The 9,033-nt window shown below is 50.3% G+C and overlaps 1 protein-coding gene across 1 annotated transcript; it reads left to right on the forward strand.

The window, feature by feature from the left end:
- Window positions 1–1,299: 1,299 nt before the first annotated feature.
- PICK1 (protein interacting with PRKCA 1) lies at window positions 1,300–4,568 on the forward strand. The gene is made up of 7 exons (XM_003746920.1): window positions 1,300–1,357; window positions 1,936–2,026; window positions 2,718–2,925; window positions 3,054–3,243; window positions 3,326–3,720; window positions 3,822–4,130; window positions 4,284–4,568. Exons 2-7 carry the CDS (start codon window positions 1,980–1,982, stop codon window positions 4,503–4,505), a joined length of 1,371 nt encoding a protein of 456 aa, XP_003746968.1. The 5' UTR covers window positions 1,300–1,357; window positions 1,936–1,979; the 3' UTR covers window positions 4,506–4,568.
- The last annotated feature ends 4,465 nt before the right edge of the window (window positions 4,569–9,033 follow it).

The following is a 9,033-nucleotide window of genomic DNA, read 5'->3' on the forward strand; positions in this document are numbered from 1 at the left end:
TCTCGACTGATATATGAGGTGGCTTGATTCACGTCGCACCAAACTCGTAGTCTGCGAGAAACTGTCCCGGCAAGCTACGTCCCGCGACTTGCTATCGGGGACGTAGCGACTGAGAAGTTACTCATGCTTCGGCGTGAGATTTCAGCCTGTCTCCCGGAGAAATTGTGAACGGACGTGAGACTGTCGTGAGGAACCTTATTCTCTCGCCTGTTCGCTCGAATCCCTCTGTAGCTCGAGAGTTTCTATTGTAAGTCTCGCCGTCAGCAGTGAAACATCATTTGCCATCTCACTTGCAGTCATTCCGTCGGACTCCGCGGACTCTAGGACACCATTACGGTAGGTAGACGGGGAAACGTATTCTGGAGAGGAATTTCTGGGGGACAGGAGCTCTGAATTCGGGTGTCCTGCGGTTCTCTCGACGTATATGCGGAACTCACTCCGTGATTACATTCTCCCTCATCGAAGGGAGGTCATGGAAGCTCTCTGTATAGGAAAAATGTCTGCAGATTAGCAAGGGGGCTTAGCGCTTGTTCCCCGAGCGGTCGGCGAATATCGAAATCTAGAATCATCACTCACACCGTCTTCGAAGATGTCGCACTCGGTGACTTCTGGAGTCGGTGGAGCTCAAGAGCATCAACGAACGAACTTATCTCTCTTGACACATTCCCGAGAGGAAAACAGATGGACCCGGCTGAATCATTGACCGCAGCAACAGAGAGTTTCTCGGACGCGAGATATTGTGTGGACTCACCAAGAGCGTAACTATTCCATTGTGGCAGATTCGAACCTTGACACGATTTTCTCGTTCTGTAGAAGTCTGACGTATCCTACCGGACATCGCGCCGGAATGCTCAAACTTTACTCAGAAAGCGGGGAACTGGATCTATGACCCGGAGAGAACCTATCGATTCCCTTGAAGCGAAACAGTCTACCATCTGCCTGCTCTCGAGGATCATGAGAGAGAAACATATTGTCCAGATCCAACGTTATGCTTTTTTCCCACCCTAGGGTCCACTGATGCATACACTGCCGGCACTGAAAATCGTCTCCCTCGGGATCATTCCACTCAGACACAATCCTTATCGGCTGCGATGATCCACCTATATGTCTCATTGTTCCCGCAATCTGCGCGCATTCCCGCATCATGGAGTCGAACAGAGGAGCTTTTCATCGGTTCGTTGTAGACCTGTGAACATAACCCATTTGCGGATGTGGCGCGCCGTCGCAGCTGAAAGTCCTTTCGCTCCTTTTCGAAACACGGAATCGGCCCAGCGGCTCCTTCGTTCCATCTGTTCGGAGTGTCGTGCTACAACCGATCTGGATGATTATCAACTGAAACCGAACGCTCCATTTTAGAGTGAGTACTTTACCCGGGTATAAGGAATATTTCTACGGATTATTGCCCTCTCGGATGCTTCATCGGTCCATCTATGTTGAGCTCACGGGCTATTGCATGCTCGAGAATTAGATGTGAGAATTCGGAACTCCCAGTGTGATGGCGAGCTCCGAGGAGATTATTCGACGTCTTCTATCGAATATATTGCGGCAGATCTCTTCTAGTTTGGCACCATGCAATCCTGAAGAGAGCCTAGCGATTCCGAGAAGCGAATATTTCGATCGCAAGCGAGAAAGCAGGCTTGCTCGAAGAACCGAGCTGAATACCCGCTTGCGACCAAGCAGAAAAACTAGAACTCTCGACCGCGGATAGAGTTCTCAGGCTGGGATTTGTTCGGAACTCTGGCACGAGTGCTGTTGGGTGCGATTCGAGATTTGCGAACAGATTTTCTCCTGGCCGGCCAGTCAAGGAAACGGGCTCAATCGAGACCGCGCGGGTTCCATCCGCATGTTACTCGATAGAGTATCGAACGAATCGGGAAAGCAGTATACTCAATGAAATACCACGTCCCTTGCCTCATTTCTTCGCCGTCTTTCCAGGTGGAGGTGTCCATCTGAAGCAAATTCTCATATCACGAGCGAAGATGATGCTCGATTACGATGACGGCGGCTTCTACGAGGAGGACAAAATGTAAGATATGTAGTGGATTATTATTGTTCATTATTCCAGATCGCGAACCGATCGCGAATGCTTACTTATGTGTTTTTGTGCTTCGTCCCCGATGATCTTCGAAGACTGAGCTTGCTCAGGGGCATTCTTTCGGACAATCAATAAGGTGGGATCCGCTCATAGAACCACGTTGAATCTCGGTCGTTGGGGTCTGGTCGGCCACCCGGTCCCGCAAACCGAGCTGAGCAGCGCGGGCTGCAATGATTTGGGGATTGATCCCTACGTAGATGATCACGTGGTTCCATGAGAGGCCCACTGAAATGTGATTGAGCCAATATATTCCTCGCTCATCTCTGCTCATGATTGAGTTCTTCGGTCTATGATTCTCTGGAGCTCGGAGCGAACTTCTATACAGAGCCTCAAATTTCTCGATCCTTTCGGTTGGCTTTCATTGAGTTGACTTTTCAGTTCTTTGATTGGTTGATCATGGTTCCGCCAAATTGCCGTTACCAGCAACTACCCGTGCGCGAGGAGACTTCTCCGCAAGCTCTTATAATGCAAGATAAATTGTATGATTCGACCTGAGTCGCTCAGTCTTTTACACATCATGATTTCGACCTTTGTTCCACGAGCGCGTGTATTCATTCAGTTCTGAGGAATCCGGACCCCAGCGGGATCTGATGAACTAACTGACTGGATTCTTCCCGATCAGGGGTATGACGGTGACATCTGGCTCCGTCACCTTGAGAAAAGACGACAATAATCTCATCGGGATTTCCATCGGTGGTGGAGCTCCCCTCTGTCAGTGCCTATACGTGGTTCAGGTTTTCGACAATACGCCCGCTGCGAAAGACGGCACACTCCAGAGCGGCGATGAGATCGTTGCTGTATCCGGCAAAACTACGAAGGGCAAAACGAAGGTTAGCTGAGCTGCTCATCTGTTCGCCGAAAACAAGCTTCCCTCGCGGATAGCGCTTCCATGCTCTCTCCCGGTTAAGGAAGTGAAACCATGCTCGGTTATAGAATGCTTTCCATTCTGTTAATCCAGGTCGAGGTTGCCAAGATGATTCAATCCGTGAAGTCCGAAGTCACCATCAACTACAATAAATTACACGCGGACCCGAAGCAGGGGAAAACGCTCGACATTGTTCTGAAGAAGGTCAAACATAGAATCGTGGACTCGATGAACTCGTCGACCGCGGACGCCCTCGGACTGAGCCGCGCCATACTCTGCAATGGTAAAGGATCTAGCCAGCGTCACAAATCGCATTCATTGTTTCGTCGACCACAGCTGACTGCAGGCTCCATTTCTGCTTACAGACAGTCTCGTAAAGAAAATGGACGAGCTTTTCCGTAACGAATGCATATATCGAGGTCTGATGGAATATACGCATCGCACTCTGAAGGCATTTTTCGAGTTGTGTCATATATACAAACAGTTCGGGGACGTGTTCGCGGAAATAGGCGTCAGGGAACCGCAACCGAGAGCTTCGGAAGCCTTCACCGAGTTCGGGGAGGCGCATCGTTCCATCGAGAAGCACGGAATCAAATTGTTGAAAACAGTGAGACCCATGTTGTCCGACCTGAATACGTACCTCAACAAAGCGGTCCCTGATACGAAACTCACCGTGAAAAAATACGCCGACGCCAAATTTGAATATCTTTCATACTGTTTAAAAGTCAAGGAAATGGACGACGAAGAATACGCCTACCAGGTGAGTCTTGTTGGAGAAAAACGTAGTACTCCACGCAGTACTCGAGGCCAACGCATTCTGTCGCCTCGTCCGTCTTTTAATATTTCGCGTCTGATTCGCAGGCCCTCCAAGAGCCTCTATATCGAGTTGAAACAGGAAACTACGAGTATCGTCTGATACTACGGTGTCGGCAGGAAGCCAGAATCCGCTTTGCCAAGCTTCGTGCCGACGTGCTCGTCAAGCTCGAACTGCTCGACCAGAAACACGTCCAGGACATTGTGTTCCAATTGCAGCGACTGGTCACAGCTCTGTCGCAGTATCATCAGGATTGTCGTGAAGCACTGAAGGAAACCGCGATTTTCCCCATAGAGGTTGATCTGTGTAAGAGCACATTCCAGTACAAAGACCCTTCACAGCCCAGTCCGTATCAGGTGAGAAGAGGCTATCGGCCAGGAAACACGATGCCGAATATCCCGGAGCCTCATTTTCCGGGATCCCGCGTTTCTATGACTATGCTCGTCATGGTTGGGCGAGAGGTGTCTTACTCAGAATATCCGGAAGCTGAGAAGAGCTTTCCATTACAGGATGGCGAGGAGGGCGACTTCCGTACAAACGCTAACCAGGGGGACGAGGATGATGACGAGATGCTGCAAGCGGTCGATCTTCCGCCACCCAATCTGACTCCCGGAGCAGCTCCGAATCCAACCTCGAATCTCGACATTCTTTGCGAGCTGGATAATCCTCCCACACAGACCAATGGCGATTCACAGGATTCATCGTCGAAATTACTGGATTTATTGGATTGAAAGAATGGCTACAAAGGATACGTGCGATTTCGCGTGCTGTGATGACAAGAATATATCTGACTGAGGAAATGCTTATTACCACTCATTAAAATGGCGGAGTTCTACTCATGAAGAAAGGCTGCGCATTATTTTACCCGCATAGTTCAGAGTTTTCTCCCCCGAAGCGACACCTCGTACGCGGAGCGATGAGTCGGATCCTCGAGTAGGACTCCCATGTTGGATGGAACGTCAGCTTTTCGCTTTCGAAGACGCAATCTCCGACGGGCGATGAGGATTCCCGAAGGCCAAATCACCTCTGATATAGAGACAGATTGCGTGCTAGATTCGGCTCGATCAAGTTCTGTCTCCAGAAGAATTTTGCGTGTACATTCGTTTGACATTGATCAGATCGAGCCGATGACCATCGGGTTCGATAATGCTTGTTTACGTCTCTTCCCCGATCGAGCGCGGTAGCCCTGGGGAGCTTTCACGCCGATGGATGGCACTGCTTAGTGAGCGTGCCCTTGGCAGAGAGGTTCAGGCCAGCGAGGCCGAAACCTCATGCCGGTGCTGTCTAGTTCACCGGATACTACTCGGTTCAGGCGAGGAGTACACCAGCTCGAGTGATGGGATCGTCGCTCAACAGGCGTGTTGGAGCTGTTCCACAAATATTCCGTGAAAGAAGGTAGGGTGAATGCTCTGCTTTCATGAGTTTCAATCGCATCCTTCTCAAATGTACGCCGGAGTAAGCTCCTCAGCGACGGTCGACCGAGCTCCGGTGCCCGACCCCGGTGCCGGAATTTCGTGGGGTCTCTTGCCCCTAGTCCTCTCCACCCGAGAATCGAGATGAATTCGCACCTCACTCAGTCCTACAGCTATGTATCGAGACGCGAGAAGCCAATGGAAAAATCTGGGCTCATGATAAAATGACAATCTGAGTTTTTGAGGGGAATGCGACGCGGGAAGACGAGGCCGCCTCGAGCATATGACCGAGCGCCTCGCGTTAAAGTTGTTCCTCGGAGCTTCTAGAGAGGGCCTGCGGTCCCACAAACCGATGCTCAGGCAGAGTTTTCGGGCTTCACCCTTATTCGCCGAGCTCCATTTAACCGGCATGGCGCGGCATTCTGGGGAGTGACATCGACGAGCGTTGCTATGCTAGCCTAAAAGCGTTTCGGTTGTCTATTGTGTCCTCTTCCGTCGACTATTGTCATTCAACAAATGTTTGAAACCGCTCCGTTCTGACAGTTCGGGAGTGTTTAGCCGATATCGTTTTCGATGCAGGCCATCGAGCCATTTATACGAGCCATTTGGCGACTGCATTATGATCATATTGAAACTTTGATCAGATTGATGCATTGATAACTATATCCGAACTCGATGAACATAGGTACTCTAATTTCCGATTGATAAAGAACCTTTGCTGAGTCGAAGAGGCCGCTAAAGTCCAGGTATCTCCGCTTCCGTGGGATAGGAAGAGAGGTTCCTGGGACGATATGAAGTCCTCCCTCACATACGCAGTAAGGAGCGCTGCTTTCACCCGGGACATCGTGAGATCCGTGACTCTCGATATTGGAACGGAGCATCAATCTTTGTGAATACGAAATTTATCCGTTTGATTGATTCCGTGTCTCGAGAGATCCAATAGCCAGGTCGATTAGCTAGCGGAATAAAATTGTCTTACCATGACGTGTCGCGAGCTTTGACAGTCGTGATTTTCTATCGGACACAGAACGATTTCGGAACATGCTCGGACCGAATCTTCCATTGTTGCTTGGGGCCTAATTTTCAGACGATTCCCTTGAGCAAGAGCTTCAGGTCGATCAAGCCCGCTGATTCAATGAAGCTGGTCTTACTCAAGGTGTTTTGAGACCACGGGCGGATTGGGAGAGCTCTTCCGAGGCGTTGCCTGACAAAGACCTGAGCGAATCTGTCGCAGGCTGGAATTGGAGCCATTCAGACCCCTTCCGAAACTCGCTTCGTCGAAAATCTATATCAGGAGGCGGAAATAGCTGTCCGAATGGTCTCCGCCTGCTCGGAAGCTCAGGTCTTGTGATTCTCATCGTTGTGGATGATTGGCGAATGAGACGCTTTTTAATTATCGTCAACGTCCGCGGAAGAGTCTGCTTGTCGTTGAGATGAACGTCATGTTATGGATTGTGGATGATGAGCTTCTGCATCAGATCTACTGAATCATTCAAGCGGATGATGAGACGTAGGTAGGACGTCATCAGGCTCACACGGGCACTCTACTCGAGCGAAACCATCCTCAGAGGGCGGGAAACAGAAACCTCCTCGCTGTATTTGACGAAGCGACAGGGAACAGAAGAAGAGTCGGAAGCCCGTGGTTCACTGAATGTTTATTGAATTTCCCGATCAACAGCAGAGGATGCAGTTGTTCTTGTCGGACTGTTCCAGGAATTTCAGGGGCTTCTCTTCGCTGACGGTCATATGGCAGGTCTTACCATCGACGGTGAGGGTAGCATGGTAGAGATTGTAACGAGTCGATGTATTCTCGGAGAGCTTCACCATCTCAACCTTATCGGTTTTACCCAATTCCTTCGCCTTAGCGACGATTTCCGGCGTCACGGCTCTAGTCTTGAAGTCAACATTGTCGTTGGGCGCACCAAAAGCCTCAATGGCGACACATTGAGCCACGCTGCAGGCCACGAGAGCGACAAGGATGATGACTTTCATTATGACTGTCGAGGGGATCGAAATTGTATCAAATGTATACAGTACGGAAGCCTGACCGAGGGAAGGCTCTGATTCCGGGACTATTCGGCGGATTCATCTCCGACCTCTCGAGAATCGCGCATTGTATCTGTCACACCTCAAGCCATCCCTGTGGAATGGACGAAAGAAAAGAATGGGCTCACTGACTCACCGGTCGACGTAGGTTCCAAAGCGAGGATAACCAATCCACGCTACGATGTTCTCAGATTTATTTGAACTGACTGGCCCTTCTACAAGAGAGGAGGACAACATGAGCGAGTGGAGCCCGTCGCGCGACGGATCGAAAAACAAGTTCAACAAAGAGGTCTTACTCACTCTGTCGAACGAAACACGTACTATCGTAAGCTCAATAGATTTCTGCCCGAAAATTTGAAGGATTTCGGCCTTGGCGTCTAAAGCCGATGACTTCAGAGTACTTTCGCATTCACTCGTTACGCTCACGGTTGTACCCCTGCTGTTCGGTTGAAAATTCTGTGGAAGATGTATGCTCGTCGTGAGAGATCAGCAAGTGTTTGACTAGTAGCTCGGTTGCGGCTGCATGGAGCGTCGCTGGCGACCGACCAATGTTTTCGTTCCTCTGGCATTCACTGATAAATGTGTTTTCGTGATTTTCCCCGATAGGGTGAGGCTTCGAAGCCAAAATTTTTCCACGTTTAGCTTCCACTCCGATCCGCTTCTACAGAATGATTGGGCTGCGCAGTATATTTCGCCTGCTCTGTTCAATGGGGAGTTTTTCGAGTTGTGCCGCTACGATCCCCCAGTTAGAGTTCTTTGGTTAGAGCCTCCATTCCGCTGGCGACCAGCGAAATGGCGAGAATCGGCATCGACGGCTGGTGGCCGTTTCTTGTCCGATTCTCCTCCCCAACTCCCAAATGAATAAACTCCTTCGATGAATGAGAACTGACCGCTCTCGATGGCGATACCGATATCGGCAGGAAAGCTTCGAGCAGACGCTACAAGAGTTTGCCAGGAGAAGACTTCTGAAGCCAGCTTTGGCGAAGTCTCTCGTGATTCCGAAAGCGGGTACGATTTAATGCATGATCTTCATGACGGCGAGGTGATAGAATCGAGTAATAGCATGATAAATTCTCGATCGCAATCCGGACTGTTCCGATGAGTGCGACGGGGATTTTCGGTCAGAGTCAGCCTTCCATAGGCAGACTCGTTCAATGGAGCGAGCGTCTGTACGTGACGCTATGAATCGACGGCCTGCACGCGTCGCGGAATCCATGATCGACCTTATGATGGAAGAGCTGCTTGGCGACGGGTGGTCCCCAAGTCTTGATTTGAGGTCACATCCCTTGAATCAATATTCCTCGAATCGAAACGGTTCTTGTGACGAGGATTATTGAGTTCTGTGCTTAGAGGTAGGGAAGTAACGACGTGGCATCAACTGTCTGGACTACTGAATAACTTCTATAACGAAGTTATCAGCCTTTTTATTGGAACCGGAATCGATAGAGGGCGAGGAGGACCTAACATTCCTCCTTTTCTCCCGAGGGAGTGAGTCCTGCAAGTCGCCTGTAATCGACCGGGGGAAGTAGACGGGGAGACCTTCTTAAAACCGAGTCTGGGCTAGAGTCCGCGAAAATAGGACCCAGAAGTTCCTCACTGTCCCCGCTCAGAGGTTCCGGTGCGCCCTGAGCCCTTTTCCAGACCTGGTTCCTGTGACGTACGTGCTCTTTCCCGTCCACCGAAACCAAAACCAGGGCGTCGCCCCTGAAACCGCTGATTTCACCTCGGACCCGGGAGCCATTGGCCAGCTCTATCGTGATTTTCTCTCCCAATGATAGAGAACGTGGAAGCGCGCCATGCT

Source organism: Galendromus occidentalis, unplaced genomic scaffold, assembly GCF_000255335.2.
Source record: "Galendromus occidentalis unplaced genomic scaffold, Mocc_1.1 scf7180000077511, whole genome shotgun sequence".
In the NCBI taxonomy this organism is placed as follows: domain Eukaryota; kingdom Metazoa; phylum Arthropoda; class Arachnida; order Mesostigmata; family Phytoseiidae; genus Galendromus; species Galendromus occidentalis.

Coding starts and splice junctions, on each gene's coding strand:
- PICK1 (XM_003746920.1), top strand. CDS start 1,980: ATGATGCTCGATTACGATGACGGCGGCTTCTACGAGGAGGACAAAAT. Junction 2,926..3,053: donor CTACGAAGGGCAAAACGAAG/GTTAGCTGAGCT, acceptor CTGTTAATCCAG/GTCGAGGTTGCCAAGATGAT. Junction 4,131..4,283: donor CACAGCCCAGTCCGTATCAG/GTGAGAAGAGGC, acceptor TTTCCATTACAG/GATGGCGAGGAGGGCGACTT.